The following is a 21,758-nucleotide window of genomic DNA, read 5'->3' as shown; positions in this document are numbered from 1 at the left end:
AATTTCCACGAATTTCGCCAGCATTCGACGAATAACGAAAACTTTTCTCGTAAATCTGATCTACTTTAGGATTTCGTCGCGCTTCTAGAACCTACGCGTTCGTTGCGAATTACGTGCGTTTCGTTTCGGACACGACGGAATTAGCCGAATAAATTTGGAAAAGTTGATAAATATGACTGTTCGAACGGACCTATCAGCGTTTCGCGAGCGTGACCCGTGATTCCTTGCGCGTTAGAATGCAGACCAAGGTTTTCCGATCGGTCGTCGTAGTTTGAGGAGGTGAAAAGTGTGGCGGTGCTTACTCGATATTCTTATGAAATCTTATATTTAACGAACGAAGTCCTTTCACAGCCGTAAGTACTAGATCGATTATATTGTATCGTACGATTGTCCCAGGAATCATACGATCGCAACGGGCATAAAAGATCGAGACGATTCCAAGCGAATGTCAGTCTTTCTGTTTCCGTCTACGCCAAAATGTCTAATCTAGCCAATCTATTATAGAGAGTATAACCGTCTCGTAGACAGATACTTAGGATCATTCGACCCTGCGGTCTTTATTGCGTCTCCTTCTGGAACTAGTATCTTCGAGGATACACCCCACCCTCGACATCGTTGACGATTAATACCTAACCCTCAATAGCCCATTGTCAAGCAGTTTCAAGGTATTCCTATACCCCATCGACTACTCCAGTACTAACTCAGGAACAATTTATACGTTTTCACTCAATTTTGTCTCACGATTATGAAAATTGTTTGATTAAGTGCATTCGTGTGCCTTGGCATAATTGTTGTTTTTGTCTTGCATTTAATTGTCTGATCTGTTGAACCATGTACATATCACTAGCATTATCTACTACAATGATAATTTTTCTTTTACTAAAACAGCATTAACTCTGGCAAAGATGAAATTGAATGTATTTATCATTATATTATTACCTAGATTCTAACAAATATTATTTTTGTACATGCATTTTAATATATGACAGTGTAGATGATGTCATCAAATATATCATAATGAATTTAATAAAGCCACGATTATTACAAAATATTTCTGTAAAAATACTTGCAATAAATTATGTCTAATTTTGTATATTGTTATAAATAAAAATTTATGAGGGTAACCATTAGCTATATGTTAATTAATATTTTTTGCAGCGGATGCATTGATATTGTATGTACAGCCTCCTTATGTTAGTAACAATAATATTATTTGTATAAAGGGGCCATAAGTGTTATATAATGAATGTGATTTCTTTAATTATTTACATTGGGTGTATTTTAGGGGGCATTGTTTAAAGCTACTGTTCTAATACATTTTCATTAAATATGCAACAATAAGAGTATATAATACCAATAACAATAGCAATACAGGTGTGAAAACTTTATCCCTATAAAATTTAAATTGTTTGTGTTCCCAGATGTCTACTCCAACTACTCACAAATACCGTTACAAAAATGTGGGCCTAGACTCACAGGAATTAAGACGGCGTAGGGAGGAGGAAGGAGTTCAATTAAGGAAACAAAAACGAGAACAACAATTGTCAAAAAGGCGCAACGTTCCTAACACCGTTTTCGATGAAGAAAATGTTCCGACGGACGATTTATTTCCGGCGTTAGAATCGGTAAATCCTACTGTTAAAAATTAGGGATGCCAAGTAATTGCCGTTCGTAAAATATATGGAAATTATCGAGCTGACACTAAAATTTCTTCAATTATCTTATTCTACAGGAAGCTTCTATCATAACATCCAAAATGTTGCAAGCATTAAGTAGCAATAATCCAGAAGAGCAACTGCTAGCTACTCAAAAGTTTAGAAAAATGCTATCCAGGGAGCCAAACCCACCAATTGATGAAGTTGTACAAACAGGGGTTGTACCTATATTCGTTGAATTTTTAAAAAGTAATACAAGCTGTACTCTACAGGTTGGTAAATCATAGAAAATCCCTGAATCTCCCTATAAAGAAAAGAGAATTTCCACAGTCGAAATATATGGATATACAGTTTTTATCATAGTTATTCCAACTTGTTATTTTAAAGCATTATAATTAGTACAGTTCTTTCATTGTAAACAATTTTGAAACACGTAAGTTTGAAATGCCGCGGTCACAGGTAACCACCGCGGCAGTTAACGCGTTAAGTAAGATTAGTGAAATGTTTAAAATAATACAAGAGATAATCCCATGGGTAGTAAGATACTTTTTCTAGAGGTCGCGTCCCTTAGTTTGAAAATTACATTTATACGACTAAAATTAAAAGCCGTAAATATGCATGGTGATTCCAGTTCGAAGCTGCATGGGCTTTAACGAATATAGCAAGTGGGACGTCTCAACAGACGCGTATAGTGATAGAGGCGGGGGCTGTACCCACCTTTGTGTCATTACTTAGTTCCGAATATGAAGACGTTCAGGAGCAAGCTGTTTGGGCATTGGGCAATATTGCAGGAGATAGTCCTGAATGTAGAGATCACGTATTAGACAATGGAATTCTCACTCCACTTTTACAGTAAGTTTTTCCAGAATCGTCGTCGCCTTCCTCGAAATCCTGCAACTTTCCCAAATAACAATTTTTTATACATGAGCTTGTTGGGTGCCTTGTCGTATGTATTTCGTTTATAAAGGATACTTTCACCGAAATACCTTAAGTAAATGTCTTCGTTTTAGTCTTCTTTCCAAGGCAACGCGTTTATCCATGGTACGTAACGCGGTATGGGCATTATCAAATCTTTGTCGAGGAAAAAATCCATCACCGAATTTCGAGAAAGTCGCTCCATGTTTGCCAGTTTTAGCTCGTCTTCTTATTCACTACGACAGTGATGTTCTTGCCGATGCCTGCTGGGCTCTTTCTTATTTAAGCGACGGACCGAACGATAAAATTCAGGCAGTTATAGATGCAGGTGTATGCAGACGTTTTGTAGAATTACTTATGTGAGTACATAGTCAGTTATCCACTGATTGATTCTCATAGAATTCTCAAAGGTGTCTATAGGACTCGATACTGCGTAGTAAATTTGTGCAAGGTAAAAATGGTGTTTTTAGGCATCAACAAAACAGTGTAGTAAGTGCGGCTCTTCGAGCTGTGGGAAATATAGTAACAGGTGATGATATACAAACGCAAGTCATTCTTAACTGTTCTGCATTACCTTGTTTATTACATCTCTTGAACTCAACACGAGAACCTATTCGTAAAGAGGCTTGTTGGACAGTCTCTAACATTACGGCAGGGAATCATCAGCAAATTCAGGTTTCGTATACACTACTAAAAAGAATCAGTATGCAGCACAATTTTTGCATTATTTAAGAAACCCGCGTACGTGTATTCTTCAACAGGCTGTTATCGATGCCCATATATTCCCCGTCCTAATCGAAATTTTGGGAAAAGCTGATTACAAAACTAGAAGAGAAGCAGCATGGGCAATCACGAATGCTACCAGTGGCGGTACCCCAGAACAAATACGTTATCTTGTTGCACAAGGGTGCGTTCAACCATTATGCAATTTATTGACAGTCATGGATCCTAAGGTTGTTCTAGTCGCGTTAAACGGTTTAGAAAATATTTTGCGACTCGGACATCAGGATGCCTCGCGTAATGGTGTTAATCAGTTCGCGGTATTAGTCGAGGAATGTTTTGGTAAATATACATTTGGAGAATGAAATCTTTGAAAACACTATCGATGAGAAAAATTCTATACTAAATGATATTATTATGATGTTTCAGGCCTAAACAAAATAGAATTTTTGCAATCACATCAGAATATAGATATCTACCAGAAGGCCTTCGCTATAATTGAACAATATTTTGGTTCCGATGAGGAAGATACGCGAATCGTTCCCACCATAGATTCGCAGGGATTTCAATTTCAATTCGGTGCGCCCGATTCATCCCAACTACCGGTCCAAGGCTTTGAGTTTTAATAAATTAATTTTAATTAAAACTCCGAATGTATCTCCGAATTCGATCTTGTTTCGTTCGTTACGTTTATGACTATTTCTCGTGACGGGACAATCTCTGAAAATGAAAAATCGATCAGTTGCAAAGAGTGGTATATTTATACATATACTTTGAATTCGATTTGTATCTGAAAAGAAATATCAGTGATATTTCCAAGTGATCAGTTATTTTGCTCGACGTTAAAAAAAAATGAGTAAAATGTTTGTATGCAGCTATTTTAAATGGTTTTCTCTTCTTACTTTTAGCTACACCATACGCATCTTTCTAAGTTTATCACAACGCGATTGTGTCTGCGAGCCTAACACTAAATTGTGACGGTGCTTTTCACCCGGGCATCGAAATGATTTGGATAGGCTCATTTTTCGAAACTCATACATAAACGTATTTAGTATGAAATGTTCAGTTTATTGAAATTAACAAAATAAATATCTTAGTGCTTAAGTAGAAACGGATAAGTACGAAAACAATGATCAAGACGATTTACTATCGAGGCAGACATATACCTCGTACGACGTATGACTGACTCAGAATTACGAAAAAACTTGCACAACTGGCAAGACACTAATGACTGAAGTACGCGACTACGTAGCCAACACGGACAACATTACGCAACGCAGTACTCACCTCCTTACTACACTAGGTAGGAACATGACCAATTAAACTTTTTTATTGTAAATACGTATCTTGTAATTTTAAGGCTATTCTATACAGAGTGCCCTTAAGAAACGAAGCAACACTTACGTCAGATTGGCGTGATTATTTTTTTTTTTTTTTTTTTTTTTTAAATCTAATATTTTGTCTCTATTGGTACAGATGCATTGTTAGAATATTCTGTTAATCATAATGGAGTAAATTAATCGCGCAATTTCAATACGTTTCTACACTCGTATCAAAATTATGAATAAGAAATATTTAACGATTATATTTTCAATCGTGGTTACAAATTTCTAACAGGCGAATTTTTAGTTTTCTAAAAAAATTATGCTTGTACGAGATACAATTATAAATATTTTGGAAATATGTTTCCGTTTTGTTATACAAGCATGATAAACGCGAATTACGCGTATGATAAGGATCGATCGTATCGCAATTGTACAGCACATTAAATTTTGGACATTCTGTATAAAAGGTCTGTGACTGTATAAAATGTATTTATTATTTAGGTTTGACGGTACCATACTATATTATACAAGATAATATAAATATATATTACCTACTTTTAGTTACTGACTTGAATTATTACGACAGAGAAGGACTATAATATAAGAACGTGAGCGATCACTTTGCTAACGACGGTACTTTAGCAAGGTGGATACTTACGAGTACTTGTTGCCAATTTATAAAGTGCTTACCAAATAGGATATAAGCATATTGGAAAAGATTTATTTTATGTTGTGCACACTATTCTTAAATAACATGTGATAAAAGTATTTCAAAACTTTATTATCAAACAAATTATATTAGTATTAGTCTACACAAATTGAACAATTCGCTTAATTTTCCTTGAACAAACATACGAATGCATTTTATGTATATTATCTGAATTTAATACAATGGTTATAATAACTTTCTAACTTATTTAATTTCATCGATTACAAAATTATTATTCTTTGAAATTCATAACAAATTTAACAATTTTAGAAGATGTGAAGTTTATTATATGTAATTTTAATATTATTTTCGATGTAATTTAAAATAAACGATTTTGTTTACAACCTACGTGATTACATTCGTGATGCAATTTAGTAGTAACACATTGTAAATTGGCAATTCGGGACACTAACGATACGTGGACTGCAGATCGACGTACTATACGATAATATGAAACCACGGTATAACGTGTACGAAGTGAATCTATTCATTGCGTGTTATTTTAAAGCTGAACAAACATGTCATTTAAGAGCGTAACTGAAATCATGCCTGAGGCATCGATCTTGTTGTTATATTTTTCGAAAATTTGTAGGAACCGCCAAATCACCATCGGAAATCTTTATCTAAAGATGTTGATTTTCTGTATTGTCATTGGACTTAACGAAATAAAGTTGAATATTAATACACAAGCATTTATATTTAATCGATGTTAAGTACATAAATATACTTCAAATTACGAAAACTGTGCAACAACTTATTTCATTAATGCTTACTTACTAAGTTATTACTATACTATAATGCTATATAATGATCATTTTGTAAAGTTGTCAAAGTACCATAGTCTATGATGTTTAAGAAAAAGAGCAGCTTTTATGGTCAAAACTTACAGTTGATTCTGGCAATACCTGCACGACAATTCCGTCCGTGAGTCGAGTTACTAGAGGATCCAAAATATCTTTCTCTATTTTGTTGGACAGTTTCTTCATCATTTGCTTCTCAATGAATTCTAATTCTCTTTGCATTGGCTTGTATCCATCAACGACAATTGTTATTATATAAATAGCATGCCGAATTAATGGATGTTCTCTATCGCATAAATTATGGAACGCTTTTATTGCTTCTTTGTTGATGCTCAACAAATCTTGAACGACCTAAAACATGCAAAATTATGAAAATATATTCCCCATATAACTGATTCAAGATATAATTTGTGGTAACAAAAATGTAGAAAAAATTGAATGAAGTACTTACTACTGCCTGTTTTTTGGAAACTTGTACTTTTAAATTGTAAACAGTTTCACCAAAATCGTTTGGAAAATCTTTGGGAGTTAAAGTTAAGTAATCATTTCTGCCTAAAATAATACTACTTAATTGTCCAAGTAAATTTGCTAAACAATTCAAAGTAGCTGTCTCGTTTCCAAACAAAATAATAACTGAAGGTTTTTGAGGATACAAGGCCACTTCATATATTCCAGATGATATATCATTCCAAATGTTTGGTCTTTGATTATAAAATTGATTTCGGATTAGTTTCATCTTTTCATCTAATGTTTTATCTACTTCTCTTAAATTCTGATTATATGTTTCATTATTTTCTACTTCATTCTTTATTATATTAGTCTCTTGAGTTGTTTTTTCATAAGATACAATAATATACAGTACTATGATTAAACCAACAATAAAAGTACATAAAGGGAAATAATTGTACTTTTCAGGTACTTTTGTTTTAGGTTTCGTAACTCTTTCATTAGAAGACAGAGAATTATTAGTATTGTTTAAAGATTGGCTAGTATTTGGACTTCGAATATGTCGCTTTTGCAAGTTTGTTCTATCAGGAAAATTATACGTTTTAGTTGATGAATCTAATACAACACTGTGAAATGAATCATTAGATAAATTAATATTGTTGTCGCTATCATCATCTTCATCATCTTCATCATCAGTTATATCATTGTTAAGGTATGCTTGATATTGTTCCTCAATTTTACGCATATTATCCTGCATTTTTAAATTGTTAGTATTTTGAAAAGAACAAGAATCTTTTCCCTCAGATGTATTCAATTTTCTTAAGGGTAAACGTGCTTTAGGAACACATGATTTAAAAAGTTCTACTTCACTGTTAGACTGAAAAAAATGTGTTAATCAGTCTTTATTTTTGAATATTTCAAATACGTTTGTCGTAAATCAAAAATAACAAATATACATACATCGAAATCCATATTTACATTATTATCGATCAAATGAATCTAATATTTTCAAAACAGTATCTTGTAAGTTTTATTACACTAACAATGGTCTATTATATAGATCTCATACAATGTTCAAGATTACTGAACGATGTAATTAATTATATAAGGTACAGATAACCTGTAAAATAATACGTCTCATTTCATGGCAAGTTATAATTGGATTACATATACTAAAATTTTGTTATTAATAATACTGAGTATTGCACAAACTACTTCATAAATTCATAGTATTGGTAAACCTGTAATCGAATGTTTTCATCAAGTAAAACAAAGAAACTGATATGTATATGTGATTAGTAAAATAATGGGGGAAGTACCCTCAGTCTACAATACTGCGTACTTTACTATAATATTTTAAATTACATCTATTTTAACATTAAACTATGAAAATGGTTAGGACGTATTGTTGGAATATTTTATAAAATTGATAGGACATAAATCCGTTCATGTACCATAGACGAGTGCTGAATGGTTCTCATTCGTTACATGGAAATTGGCGGGATAAAACTATAAGCAATTTAATTTTATCTATCGACATCTAATTGCTTCTTATCTAATTACTACTACTCGGTACCACTGTCTAACGATGCCTTCGTTTAATATTACTACATTTCTACTACGAATTGAATCGGAATCGCGAAGAAAGCTAAATCGATTTCGCGCGTTTTTTCCTACAGTTAATAGGGGTTGATCGTCATTTCAATTTTGATATTGTTTCTGTTATGTAGTTCATTGATTTGAAGATTTCATTATGACCTAACTGAGTAAATTATCTATACCGAAGTAATTGTATATTTAAACATTAGTCATAATATTCAGACATTAGGTCTATGAAAAATATGGCAGCCGGTATTGAAATCTCACACGACACCTTCGAACTATTAATGAATAATGACAATTTTAATATTACTTTGACATAATGATTATGTTCCAATTTTTATTCAAATATTTTGATAAACCTGTATCGAATACACGATTACTCTGCACAATGGGTTTCTCTTTAATCACAACGAAGAACCATCAATTTTAAAGAATATTCGACATTGGTGCCAACATTGAAATATATAAATTGTAACGGAATGTGTTGCAGAGAGAAATACAATTCTACAGATTTAATAAACGATCACAAGAATTGTTCATTCGTAACAGGCGTATCAGATTCCTGTTTTCTAGAATTTAACAAGTATTTTATGATAGTTTCATGGTGACGGCATGTGCGTCGAACCGTTTAACAAAATATGCCATTGGGGTCCGCTTACTGCTCTTGGTAGGTGAATCGAAGATATCAATATAGATCCGTTTATTATCGAACTCCGAAGAAACAAACGGTTTTACTAATTTGGAAAGTTAGAAGTGATAATATTTGAAGTGAGATGTTAACGTTTTGGTTATGTTCTATCACTATGCAAAAGCGAAATTGTACGTGAAAATATCATGATAGGTTGAACTTGACAGATAACTGCTTCCATTTTGTTTTGTACATGCCACGAAAGAATTCCGGGAGATTTGAATCACTCTAAAACTTTTTGTTGTTTTATGTAATTCCGGTATCTCGTATGTAAATGTACTACATAAGTACATGCATTACTTAAATTACTTCACTTAAATTGAATCTACTTTTATTAATATTATGTACTTCATAATATTTTTTTAGGAATTATAAAACTAATCACTTTGATGACAATACATTGTAGTAGACAATGGTGGCCACCACAAGAGAGTTTGTTTGGAGCAATTAATTTTATGCTTTTCTTTTGTCTCAGTGGTTCTACTCTCTTCCATTTCATCAGCTCAATTTATGAAGGGCCAGGATTCCTTCCATTAAAATGGATGCCGGTATTTCAATATACATCTAAGAATAGAGATTCAAAAGAAACATAAAATATTTCTACAGAAAATAAACATAAAAGCATGTTTATCTTTTCAGGAAAAGGCAACAGACACACAATTTTTACAATATTGTTCTGTGTGCAAGGGCTATAAAGCACCAAGATCTCATCATTGTCGAAAGTGTGAGATTTTGATAAGTTAATTAATATTGATATTCCATATATTTTATGAAATTATTCATTAATTCTTAGGTGGTCGTTGTGTGATGAAGATGGATCATCATTGTCCATGGATAAATAATTGTGTTGGGCATTTGAATCATGGACATTTTACAGCATTCCTGGCAAGTGCAGTTGGTGGATGCTGTGTTTCCACTTTTACTCTAGTTTCTTGGATTATGACTGTATTATCTTTAAGACCATTATCATTTCCACCACCTTCTATATTTGTTCTAATATTAGTAATCTTCAGCATTGGTTTATCAATTGGTGTTGTTCTTGCAGTTGGGACATTATTTTATTTCCAGGTAAATACTTATTGCTGTTATGAAATTTATATTTATATTGTTGCATAATTGTTCATGTACTTTTTGTAGCTGCTAGCCGTAATTAAAAATCGAACGGAAATTGAAGCTTGGATTTCAGAAAAAGCCCACTATCGAAGATTTGGTACTAAGGACAAATTCGTTTATCCATATTCAAAGGGGTGGCGTACAAATATACAGCAAGTTTTTACATGGGATTGCACTCCAATGGGAGATGGAATTCATTGGCCTGTAATTGAAGGCTGTGATCAATATACATTAACTGTAAGTATTTATCAACTGATTTATAAATATATTCATTTTCTGAATATTTCAATAAAATTTAAAGTACGTTCACTTTGACAACATTTTAGCGAGAACAGTTAGCTCAAAAGAGAGATAAACGTAAGAGAGCTAAAACTTATAGAGTCACGGAAGAAGTTTCTGGATCATGGTTACCATTAAGATATAGTTGGGGTGTACTTTGCCATCCACCTTGTACGGACGAACCCCGTATTAAACTCAAAACGGGAGACATTGTAATCGTAACACGGTGGAGGAAGTACGTTTAAAAAGTTATTATTTAATTAGAAATGAAAATTGAAGTTATTATTTAATTAAAAATGTTTTCACAGATATTGGTTATTTGGAGAAAAGAAACAAGATGACGAAAATGATAAGGAAATACGAAAACGAGGTTGGTTTCCGCGGCCTTGCGCGATCGAAGTAATCGAAAACGAGGCTTACATTTCCGCCATAACGAAATCAGATTGAAGCATTCCTTCTCTTTATGTAGAATTTTAACATATTTATAGATAAGTCGTTGAACGAACGATAATATTTTTGTCTAGTGTTTTTATATGTAAGTATCAATGATGGATGAGTGTCTTTATATGTTTCAGTGGTCTAATATCATAAGTTTTATTTTAAAAGAAAATTTGAACTATTTGAGGTGTCAGTTGATATATTTATTGTACAAATAAGAAAAAATTAGCACAAAATGAGCTCGTATAAGTTTTTTCATTTTTTTTTTAATATATATACAGCCTTTACGATAACGTTAGTTGGAATGCGTGTAACGAGAAAACTTCATATTTTTGTGTTAGGAAAATCGTGTTCAGTGTATATACATTAATAGTAACGACGACCGTTGTAAATAGAGAATTTGATAATCAACTAATTTTTTTAACGGTGCCGTATTTTACTTGTTTATCAACAAAGTCTATGAATTTATATATTTACATTTTCCTGTATTTTCTTTTACTTGTAACGAATAAATCATTCATTCGGCAAACGATTACAACGTAGTACACTCTATTGCGTGTGTTTTTATCAACACTTTGTAATTAACAAATAAATAATTCTGTGAAAACTATGTTCTGCGTGTTTGTATTTTTAAGAAACTAACCATGAATATCTCTATGCTTTATATCGCGTTGCTTTGAAAGCTTGCAGAAAATCAATAACACTGTGAAAAGTAACAGTGACCAAGGGGAACGCACCATATTTCCTGTGCAAACGTGTATTGCTAATGTAGGATGCGTGATACATGCACGTTTTTGCATTCCTCGAATTAATTTAATAAATATGAAAATTGCATACGATATAGACACGCGGTTTTTGTACAATACCTTCGTATTATTCCTTTTTTAAATCAATATCGCTGGCGGCTAATAATGCTATACGAGGTATAAAACGTTTCTGAGCGATTATATCTCGCCTTATCGCGCACGATGAAATTCTACCTTCGCGAATTTTTCAACTGGAAATTATAATATAAAAACGTCTCGTGTAATTGTTTAATTGTTGAATAAAATTACACTCTCGATTAGTCCGAATAAGCGTTGCAAACTACACGTCGTTTCGAACGATGGCCATCGGTGACTGTCGCGACAGTTAACGCGTCGAGTAATAATTTAACAAATTCGCGACGCCTCGAACGATTCAAATTATTAGAAAAATGAAATCCTACAAATCCAGAAGAATCGTCAGGGACAGAAACGCGGCACGCAGTCGGTTATAACATCGACGAAGGGATCGAGGTGAAAGTGACAATTAACAAAAGTGAATTGGACATGCCTTTTATGATCCTATGGTGGGATCTTACCACGTTTGACTTGCTTTCAGGAGACCGGCTGGCGCAGTTTCTTTCGGGCTGTTCTCCTTCGTAGACCAAAGCTTCGAGTTCCTGTTATTTACTTTCATTTAATTATAGTAAGTGCCTCCCGCGAAACGTCAAAGAAATAGGAAAGAAGAGTTTAAACTGTCGATGTGTTTTCGTAGAATTCGTCCGAAGAACACGTTGAAGAATTCTAATATTTAATCATTTCGACTTTTATCGTAATTGACCAGTTCTTTTTTGCTTTTGTTCCTGCGAGCATAGAAGATACATTTGACAAGAGAATTGTGCATTACATGAGTTTATCGAATTAACAAAGTAGAATTCTATTTTTTTAATAGTGCTCAACTAATTAATCGTTTTTATCTTTGTTAAAACTGCTCGCGATCTAGATCTGGCCATTTCATAAGTCTACGCGTATTTACGTGTTATATTCGAGTCAGTTCGTTTTCAAAAACTCGCCCAGTGTGTCAACTTAATGATTCTGGGGGAATTGTATTTTTCATTAAACCATCGTTACATTATCCAACGTATACAAAATATTCGCCTATTTGCAGATGATTAAAAGCATGGAATTAAATCGAGTACGATTGTTATAAATGTAGGGTGGCCCGTAGCGGACGGTTTCCGGTTAAAATGGCGGCGGTGAACTCGTTAATAACGCAAGGACTTTTCATGAAATGGCCTGATAAATTTGAATACATTAAACTCTTTTGATTCGAGCCACGAAATTAATTCTCAGCATCGAACGCAAAAGGTCACGAGACACTCGTGGAACGAGGAACAAGCCTGACTATGAGAAACATAGCGATTAGCATCCTAGTCGTGGCTTCCTCGGCATTTCTCGCGTATAGTTTCCCTGATGGAGCACCGGTGGATACTTGCGTGAAACCAGGTCGAGCTAACGAGCCAAATCACGGTCAAGCAAGGTCACAACCCTTAGAAACCAGCCCCTATAAGTTCACGGCTTCGTCGTCCGAATATGGTCCTGGCTCTCAGATAACTGGTACGTTCAACGACACGTGTCTATTTGCACGATTAAATAGCTTGACATTTACGCGCGGACGCAATGTTTTACTATGCAATAAAGTCCTCGTTGGTTCCGACATCCACTTAAAGCGTGGGGACTTTACTGCACACGACTTTACGACAAAATATACAGGGTGCTCAGCCACCCATGGGAAAAATTTTAATGGGAGATTCTAGAGGCCAAAATAAGACGAAAATCAAGAATACCAATTTGTTGATTGAAACTCTGTTAAAAAGTTATTAACGTTTAAAGTTCCGTTTGTACTGAATTTTTTCCCCAGAGAGTGGTTAGGAATTCGAGGGTATGTCTAATGACCAAAAATGATCGTAATTGACCCCTCTAACTAAATATATTTTTTTTAGTATGATTTGAAATTTTTTAATTTCGTCTAAAAATTTCAGTATCTACTCGAATTTTTTTCTCGAAAGTAGGTAGGAATTCGAGAGTATATCTAATGACCAAAAATGATTGTAATTGACCCCTGTAACTAAATATATTTTTTTTAGTATGATTTGAAATTTTTTAATTTCGTCTAAAAATCTCAGTATCTACTCGAATTTTTTTCTCGAAAGTGGGTAGGAATTCGAGGGTATGTCTAATGACCAAAAATGATTGTAATTGACCCTTGTAACTAAATATATTTTTTTTTGTATGATTTGAAATTTTTTAATTTCGTCTAGAAATTTCAGTATCTACTCGAATTTTTTTCTCGAAAGTGGGTAGGAATTCGAGGGTATGTCTAATGACCAAAAATGATCGTAATTGACCCCTGTAACTAAATATATTTTTTTTAGTATGATTTGCAATTTTTTAATTTCGTCCAGAAATTTCAGTATCTACTGGAATTTTTTTCTCGAAAGTGGGTAGGAATTCGAGGTTATGTCTAATGACCAAAAATGATTGTAATTGGGTCCTACAACCAAAAATAATTTTTTCAGAATGTCTTGAAATTCTTTAATAACTTTTTAATGAAACTTCAGTCAAGAAATTGATATTCTTGATTCTAGAAACTCCCATTAAAATTTTTCCCAGGGGTGGTCGAACATCCTGTATACAATGTATGTTGGCTTCTAAGAATCGATGGGGATAAGTTGGTCACTTATGTGGGCACTACTATAATTAAAATTGAACGATAGGTATTCCATGAGCTTTCTGAGAGAAACAAGTTGTTCTAGTACACGAAAACACACAAAATCGGACACTGAATAATTTGGGGGACTCGGTTCTCCATTTTTACTCTAAACCGTTTACCGGATTTGCATTTGCAATTTTACTTTGGTAGCGCGAGCGTTGCGTATTCGTTGACTTATCCCTGTGTACATCGTTGCCGAAATTAGCAGTGTGACGCGAGCATGATCAAGCCGAAAAAGACGGACGCATCCGAGGCCAGGGTGGAACAATTGATCCAATCAACGCGGATACCGTGGAACACGGAATCGCGTCTGAACGTTAACAATCGGCGCATTCTGCGGTTCGCGAGCCGGTTCTGCATGTTCAATCGTCGGAATAATAGCGCCCGTTAGAATTGCCGACGGAAAGAATTCGTTTCTGCGTAGATCTCGCCTCCGGGGGGCATCGACAATCTCGGGGCTTCGTGCGATTACGTGCCCAAAATTCTGTTATTTATTCAAGCTTGTTATCGCGTTATTCCGTGCTTACACCACCGCGTTTACAACTTCCCCGTATTTTCTAACCTAAACGTCTGATCGAGTTCGAAAAATATACGTATACTTACACTTAGAACGTTCTCTTATATTTAATGCATTTAACAGTGCTTCCGTTTAGAATAAACAATAAAGAAAAATAACAAAATCACAGTCTCTATTTGATGTTACAAAAATATAAACTCTACACGTGCTTGCTCTCCGACGCTATGCAAGGATCTACTGAACCGTTACATCGATACTTCCGCACCCCTCTGTACTAAGTCGGTATTGCAGTTATCGATATTGCAGGGATCAATTACCTTCAACTATACGTTCAACTATTTAAAATGTCCTAAGACTTCCTAAGTGAAATTAAAAAATAATTCGATAATATGAACCATTTTTACGACACTCACAAATGTATTTAAACTGTGAAGATCATAGAAACTGAATTCAACATTTTGTATCTCGAAGTAAAGAAAAAAGTATGCTCATCTGCTTTTAATCATGCTCATTGTGTTCTTTGTAGAACGATGCCTTTGTACACTGTTTCTAATACTGCGGATCGATTGGAAATTACGATAGAAAAAAACGTACGAATGCTTTGAAACGTGTCTGAAAAACGATATTCGACGAACAACGCCTTGTTTAATTTTGTGAGACAGTTTTTAAAAGATGCAGCAAACATTGATTCTGCGACAGCACACGGCCATAAAAATAGCTGGAGATAGAAATTAAATTGTGATTTAATTACCAATTACCGATAGACCGTTTTCTAGAATTTTATCTATTAGTAATTCTAAGTAAATTGTAACTACCCTATGATAAACGACCCCGTAAAAATTTGTCGACATTATTCTCGATTACTTTTCTTCCTCGTTGGTCGAAGAGTAAAACTATTCGATCGCCTCGCAGTATTTTCATTACACTGGGAATTGGTAATCGATACCTTCGAACGACAGAAATTAAGTGTACAATTCATTATGTCGAGCGAACGATACACCGAAGGAAGGAAAACAAGAAAATTATGTAGTGTCTTACGTAGGAAAAGACTTAGAGTAGATTAACGCTTTGCCACGTCACCCATGTATGGGGAGACTTTTCACCAACGAGCCGAAACCATTAATTCCCAAAGGAAATAAATTTTGAACACGTAGGAAATTTCACTCGTGTTTGGTCTGGCCAGTCAACGTGCTAAAAAAAATGCACAATTAGAAGCGACCGTGACATCGTGTGGTCGAGGAACCTTGACCGCCGCGCGAGAAACTTCGAGCGATTGTATTTGCTAACGAACGAACGAAGTTGTTACGTGTATAACTCAATTTCTCACGAGCTCCGGATAAATAATGCAAGACTCTTTTGCGCCTTTCTTTCGCCGCTACATCTGAGAACGCAATCAAAACTCTATTAAAAGTTATCGATTAATCCGGGACTTGGCGAAGAAAATTACTTTAGAATTAAACAGCGGAGGTAAACACTTTGGTAACACGATCGTGGACAGATTATGATTAAAAACAATCTTTAACTCGTCGAAAGACTTAATTTTTGAAACTTTCGAAGTTAAATATTTGAATAGGAATAGAAAACGAGGTCAACCGGTTCAGAGCGGAGGTTCCAAATAAATTGTCTCTGGGTGTGAAAGAAAAGGGGGAGTCGGAGCAAGTATAGCAAGGGTGGTTCGTTGAAGAGCGAATGTACTATGTGGAACAACGACCCTTGTTCCTATCGAAACCTTGCTTTTTAGCTTCTTTGCTCTATGACTAAAACCTGTCTTTCCTCGAACTCTCGAGAGATTCGACAATGGAACGGTTTTAAAGGCGCCATGGTTTTTCCAGTTAACAAACTGGAAAACCCTATCATGTTTCATCTTGTTCTTTTCAGTAACGATCACTGGCTCGAGGTTCAAGGGATTCTTCCTTCAGGCACGTGACCCCGAGACGGATAGTTGGATCGGTTCCTGGGCCCAAACGGAAAATACGACCACCCATCCCGAATGCAGCGCCGTGACGCATGCTGATCCAAATTCTAAACTGCTCGCGACACTTATTTGGAATGCACCGCCCAACTTACGCGGTCGCGTTTACTTCACGTGAGTGCAATTTGTTTTCTTCGATCTGGACCAGGATCCTCCAGAGATTGCGGACAGGCAACGATGGGGGATTTTCAATCGTTTCGAGTCTGTAAAATGCGGTTAGGAACTCGTCAAATTCGTAGTAAGGCTTTCTAGCAGGCCCTACTGGTGGCGCTTATGGGAGGCTACGCCACAGATCCAAAGCCCAAAATTCTCTCGACGGGTCCTTTTCGATGGTTTTGAAAGTCTTAACCCCTTCCTGTGTCATTTAGCTCGACGAAATCCGGGCCCAAATCTTCTGTAACAGAGATTATAAGAATCGTGACCAATTCTTGTGGCGTACCGATAGGAACTAAAACTCAATAACGATCGTGATTTGCTGTCCGAATTTGGGCCAAAATCAGACTCGTTAAACTACTGGAAGGGGTTAAAGCAGTGAAAAAGGCTTGAAAATGCCCGATTATACTGTATTGTTTTTCGAATATTCTCTATATTTCGATCGTTCAAAATTTCTATTTGATGCTCCGTTTGTTTCCATTCGTTAGAATTGAGAAATCTCGATAATAGTTCGCGTGCAACACCCGTGCATCGTGTCATTACATCGCGTTATGCATTGAAATGGTAGATCAATGACACTCCGTGCAATATTGTGCAGGCAATGGTTCTATGAATTCATATGCATTCATTAGGCTTTAATCACCATCGTGCCCGATCTCTTACAAAATATCACGGGCTTTTATCACGTTAACGGTCGTACCGTGGAACGAAAAGGGATAATTAAAGACAAGTTCGAGCTGGAATAGCAATTACCCACCACACCCTTTAAGTAATGACATTCTGTAACACGTGTGGGCAGCGCGTGTAAATGACGTCTGTCTTTGCTGTGCTCAAATTGGAACTGACCGACCACTGGAAAGTCTTTGTCGTCGCAAAATTCTATTCAACCGGAATAAATAACATTTATTTCTATTTGTCGATCTCTACATTTTTATCCAAATTTATTTCGGAAAGCACGCGAGGTTTGTTCCCCCCTCTGTCCTCTGGCGAACGTCCACACAGAGTTACGGAGAGCGTTTAGCGACCGGCCATTGTGTCTCATCTCAACCACCACTCTTCGTATATCGGGTTAAGTGTGTGCACACCCTCGAGATAGCATAGTCGGGAGAAAATCAACCGACCACTCAAGGCCATTGTAGGGTTATCCCCACTGTGCCGTTCAGGTTACCTTTTTGTTCAGTATCCCATCAACCTGCAGAAAGGTAATAGACTCTCTGTACTTCGAACAGAAAGCCAAGCTTTTGAAAAAAATCCGAGGCTGAAAATTCCAGGGCCATACGAAGATGATGCTTAATACCTGTTTAATCAACAAAATAAATTTGTCTATCCAACTATTGTCGAAACTTTATCTAACATGCATCTTGTGCTTCGAAGATTCAACTGAACATCTCTGTTCAGTTAGATAGAATTTAGCGTTTCAACAGCGACTGGTAAGCGGTTGCAACCCCCACGATCAAGTGTCCCGGTTGTAATAATAATTCTTCGTCTGTGATTCATCGGGAAAATTCTACACAAAAGCGTTTACGTTCCTTTTCTTCCCTCGCATGCTCACGGCCATTGTAAGAGTCGTGCTTCGCCATTCGTCGCCTGCCGATAAGAATGAAGGATTTCCACTTCGATAGGAGAGAACGCAATAAGACTAATTGTACAGCGCTGGTCAGTGGAAATAATTGGCGTCGTCGCGCGATTGCACGCGAACGAACGCGTACACGGGAGGCTTGCTAATAAGCCAGCGAATTTCCAGAGAACATTATAGGTCAGAAAGTTCACATGCCGAGCTGAAAGGTAACCCGGCTGAATTGCTCCTGCAGCAGTCTCTCGTTCCTAGACTCGAAGTACCGCGTTGAATCGCGATGGATGTGGAACTTTTTTCTACGGCGAAAGGTCGTTCCAAACGTGACTCTGAATTTCTTTTTTATACCGTATCTGTGTCGCGGTGTTTCGTAATACCTCTAAAAATTGCTCGACCGGGTCCTCGTCGACAACGATCCCCATTGTTTACGAAAAATAGGATGTGGAATATCGCAACTTGCAGGGACCTACTAAAAATCGAGAACAATTAACAGAGTCATCGTTTTTACCCCTTAATTCATGCCCCGTGGATGTCGTAACGTGTTTTACACATTTTTCATTTAAGTACTTCACCCAAAATGTAGAAGATTATAAAGTTTCTTGCGCAACACGTCGATTTTCTCGTTGCCCAGAGTACAAATGACGACCCGTTGGTTGGGAAATTACGTAGCCTTGGCTTTTCACCGTGTATCCTGTCACGGATGCGTACATATTTTAAACAATGCCACCAACCGTGTCTCGATCAACGTTTGCAAGTCACAAATTATTTCTTCGCTGACTGACACACACTCGGTGTTTCTCGGATCTTTGTCCTTGGGTCCTTATTATTTAATATCTATGCTACTGACCTCCTTTGCGTTCGTAATCACTCCTCGGCGCATATGTATTATACGCACGTTCTATACACGTCGTAGATATACAGAATCAATACTGCAACAGAAGAAGTAGAATCGAATCTTGACAGGATACAATGCTGGTCTAAGCATGAACGCAAAGAAACGCGCCCTCGTTGTTGCTGGTTCTACTTTATCGTCGAAGGAACTTCCACTTATTCCCGTCTCCATTAACCTTTTCATCGTGGAATTAATCAGCGGTGGCGAAAGACTGCGTTGAATTGTTTTCCATAAATATCACATTGTGACAGAAGAATTATTCCACTGATTCGTTGTTTCTTTCATTACAGCGGTACCATTCTGAAGGAATACGCGACGTACTGGTCAGGATTGGTGGCTGAAGCTAAGCATTGAACGTTTATGTAAGTAACGTGGCAGCGTTTGATCGCGAACGGAGCATTCCAATTGTATTAACAACCACACCTTTTCGTTTAGAATTGTAAGTCCAAGGATATTGTGATTCGCGAGACGAGGCCTTGGCCTGGACCAGTGAAAGGTATCCAAAATGTGTAAACATGTACATTCCCACACATCTATTTTTGTATAACGCTGTATAATGTTAAATATATATATATAACGTAACAATAATGTTTGTAACATCCATTCTCCGCCCCGCGAGACGTTTACCGCAGAGTCACTTTCTACTCTCGTCGATTCGAGTCATCAAGAAAAAGGTTTTCGACCTGTCAGACATAGTTGCGTAATCCAACGTACCGATCGGTTGTATATCGCGACCTGTTCGGCGCCCACGGTAATCCGTTTTGCCTCGAGCCACCTTCGAAGTGTGTAATCGCGTAATGTTCACTCGATGGAGGTAAGTAGTCTACGGAATCGATCTCGTTCAACAAGTTTTTTAGTTACAACGTTGACCAGAAAAATAAAAAAACTCGCTGGTTGAACGGTCCCCCGACGATACTTCGTAAAACTTATCAACGATAACATTGACAACGGTCAGGTACCGCGGCAGAACGAAGTCATTTAACTTCTTGCAACGGCTGCAAATCGATTTGAAGTTAGTCTATACAATGACCGTACTGTCTGGAGAACTTCAACGTTCCGGAAAATTGAATACAATGGAACTTTCATTATACGTACTAGCTCTGAAGCGGATAGGCAATAGGAAATACACAGTGAGTGTATTTCATTAAAATTTATTTGCGAAGTAGAGCTCACGGATACCTACAAAAATGTATTAGACAACATTTCCGTACAGGGTCAAACAAATTTACTAAAAATCGAAAACGAATTTTTAAGAAAAATCGACAGGGTCGACGAAAAAAACATTTTCCAAATCGTTCTAAAAAAATTATTTTCAATTGCAGGAGTCAATTACAATCATTTTTGGTCATTAGACATACCCTCGAAATCCTACCCACTTTCGAGAAAAAAATTCATTACTGAAAATGTAATGTCTGACCATAACTGTCTGGTTACCCTGACAAAAAAAACATTTCAAATCGTTCTGGAAAAATTATTTTCGGTTGCAAGGGTCAATTACAATTATTTTTGGTCAATGGACATACCTCTGGATTCCTAACCATTTTCGAGCAAAAAATTCCTTACCGAAAATATGATATGTGGCCAGAAATATCTCTTCGAAATTTCATGCGTATGTTTAAAAAATCGTAAGGTCTATTCGTATACTTCGTTTTGGGTGGAACATTTGAACGAGATATGGATAAGGAAAGTTGTACCGTTACACAAAGAAAGCTAATTTCAAGGTTTTCCCTCGGGTTGTACGAAAGTTTACACGTGGTTCATCCTTGAGAGTCCTCAAGGTCTACTCGAGCAAGATTCATGTGACAAACGGTGCATTAAGAATGAACAGAAACTTTGTTACGAGACTGCCGCAGGGAAACTTTTCTGGTCTACTCGTAAACGACAAAGACATGCCCCCGAAAATCGCGAATCGGCAAAGCACGAACAACTACAACGCGTTTAATGCATCGGAAGAGAACTCGTTTGGTCCCGGTCGGTCTTTAAGGAGCACGATTACTGGCCCCCATGCTGGGACACGTGAACTGATACGGACAAGACGATTGCTACACGTTCCCAAAGGAGGTGGTTCTACCGTTTCTTCACCGGATGCCGTTAATGGAACTCAGCACGCTTTTACGCGAGCAAAAGGATCGCGAAACGTGTTACGTAACTCCAATGCTCGGTAAAAGTGGGTCATTCTCATAAGGGAAGATTTCGAACCTCAAAAACGATTTCATTGATACATTGCAATTTTATCGACGTCGAATCGATCATCCGGGAGCTTCCTGATAGGTTCAAGCACGACGGGTATGCGTCGAGGATAGAACTTGTCGAGTTTAAAGAATTCTTAAAATTACTGTATTTACTCAGTGTAAAGTACTAACTATTTTTCGAAACGTTTCTTTGGTAGATTGTGTTCAAACTTAAGGGATACATCCTTTAGTATTTCGGAGTTGACCGTGGAT

The 21,758-nt window shown here is 36.4% G+C and overlaps 4 protein-coding genes across 8 annotated transcripts; 3 read left to right on the top strand and 1 right to left on the bottom strand.

Annotated features, from left to right (window-relative positions):
• Positions 1–13: 13 nt before the first annotated feature.
• Kap-alpha1 (karyopherin alpha1) lies at positions 14–6,013 on the top strand. 2 transcript variants are annotated; one of them, XM_076773614.1, is made up of 9 exons: positions 14–353; positions 505–665; positions 1,422–1,625; positions 1,733–1,927; positions 2,287–2,507; positions 2,666–2,929; positions 3,041–3,245; positions 3,332–3,632; positions 3,720–6,013. In XM_076773614.1, the coding sequence occupies exons 3-9, from the start codon at positions 1,422–1,424 to the stop codon at positions 3,914–3,916; spliced, it is 1,587 nt and encodes a 528-aa protein (XP_076629729.1). In that variant the 5' UTR covers positions 14–353; positions 505–665; the 3' UTR covers positions 3,917–6,013. The 2 variants fall into 2 exon arrangements, with proteins under 2 accessions (XP_076629729.1, XP_076629731.1); XM_076773616.1 differs by lacking the exon at positions 505–665.
• Positions 4,930–14,948, bottom strand: Torip (Torsin interacting protein). Of its 3 annotated transcripts, none has more exons than XM_076773618.1 (5): positions 14,811–14,948; positions 12,034–12,297; positions 7,532–7,691; positions 6,576–7,448; positions 4,930–6,475 (listed from the first exon to the last, which is right to left on the bottom strand). In XM_076773618.1, exons 3-5 carry the CDS (start codon positions 7,541–7,543, stop codon positions 6,176–6,178), a joined length of 1,185 nt encoding a protein of 394 aa, XP_076629733.1. In that variant the 5' UTR covers positions 7,544–7,691; positions 12,034–12,297; positions 14,811–14,948; the 3' UTR covers positions 4,930–6,175. The 3 variants fall into 3 exon arrangements, with proteins under 3 accessions (XP_076629733.1, XP_076629734.1, XP_076629732.1); XM_076773619.1 differs by lacking the exons at positions 12,034–12,297; positions 14,811–14,948 and adding an exon at positions 8,833–9,233 and having other exon boundaries at positions 4,930–5,980; positions 6,230–6,475; XM_076773617.1 differs by lacking the exons at positions 12,034–12,297; positions 14,811–14,948 and adding an exon at positions 8,833–9,233.
• On the top strand, positions 8,529–11,223 carry LOC143345954 (palmitoyltransferase ZDHHC6). Of its 2 annotated transcripts, none has more exons than XM_076773621.1 (7): positions 8,529–8,840; positions 9,337–9,409; positions 9,501–9,585; positions 9,655–9,929; positions 9,999–10,211; positions 10,301–10,488; positions 10,562–11,223. In XM_076773621.1, the coding sequence occupies exons 1-7, from the start codon at positions 8,812–8,814 to the stop codon at positions 10,698–10,700; spliced, it is 1,002 nt and encodes a 333-aa protein (XP_076629736.1). In that variant the 5' UTR covers positions 8,529–8,811; the 3' UTR covers positions 10,701–11,223. The 2 variants fall into 2 exon arrangements, with proteins under 2 accessions (XP_076629736.1, XP_076629735.1); XM_076773620.1 differs by having other exon boundaries at positions 9,228–9,409.
• Positions 11,822–19,884, top strand: LOC143345955 (putative defense protein 3). The gene is made up of 6 exons (XM_076773622.1): positions 11,822–11,990; positions 12,054–12,140; positions 12,788–13,051; positions 16,603–16,810; positions 19,605–19,676; positions 19,750–19,884. The coding sequence occupies exons 3-5, from the start codon at positions 12,841–12,843 to the stop codon at positions 19,666–19,668; spliced, it is 483 nt and encodes a 160-aa protein (XP_076629737.1). The 5' UTR covers positions 11,822–11,990; positions 12,054–12,140; positions 12,788–12,840; the 3' UTR covers positions 19,669–19,676; positions 19,750–19,884.
• Positions 19,885–21,758: the final 1,874 nt, after the last annotated feature.

The sequence above is a fragment of the Colletes latitarsis genome, chromosome 9, assembly GCF_051014445.1.
Source record: "Colletes latitarsis isolate SP2378_abdomen chromosome 9, iyColLati1, whole genome shotgun sequence".
Taxonomy (NCBI): Eukaryota; Metazoa; Arthropoda; class Insecta; order Hymenoptera; family Colletidae; genus Colletes; species Colletes latitarsis.
Note: the sequence above shows the minus strand (reverse complement) of the source record. Positions and strands in the feature narration are given on the sequence as shown.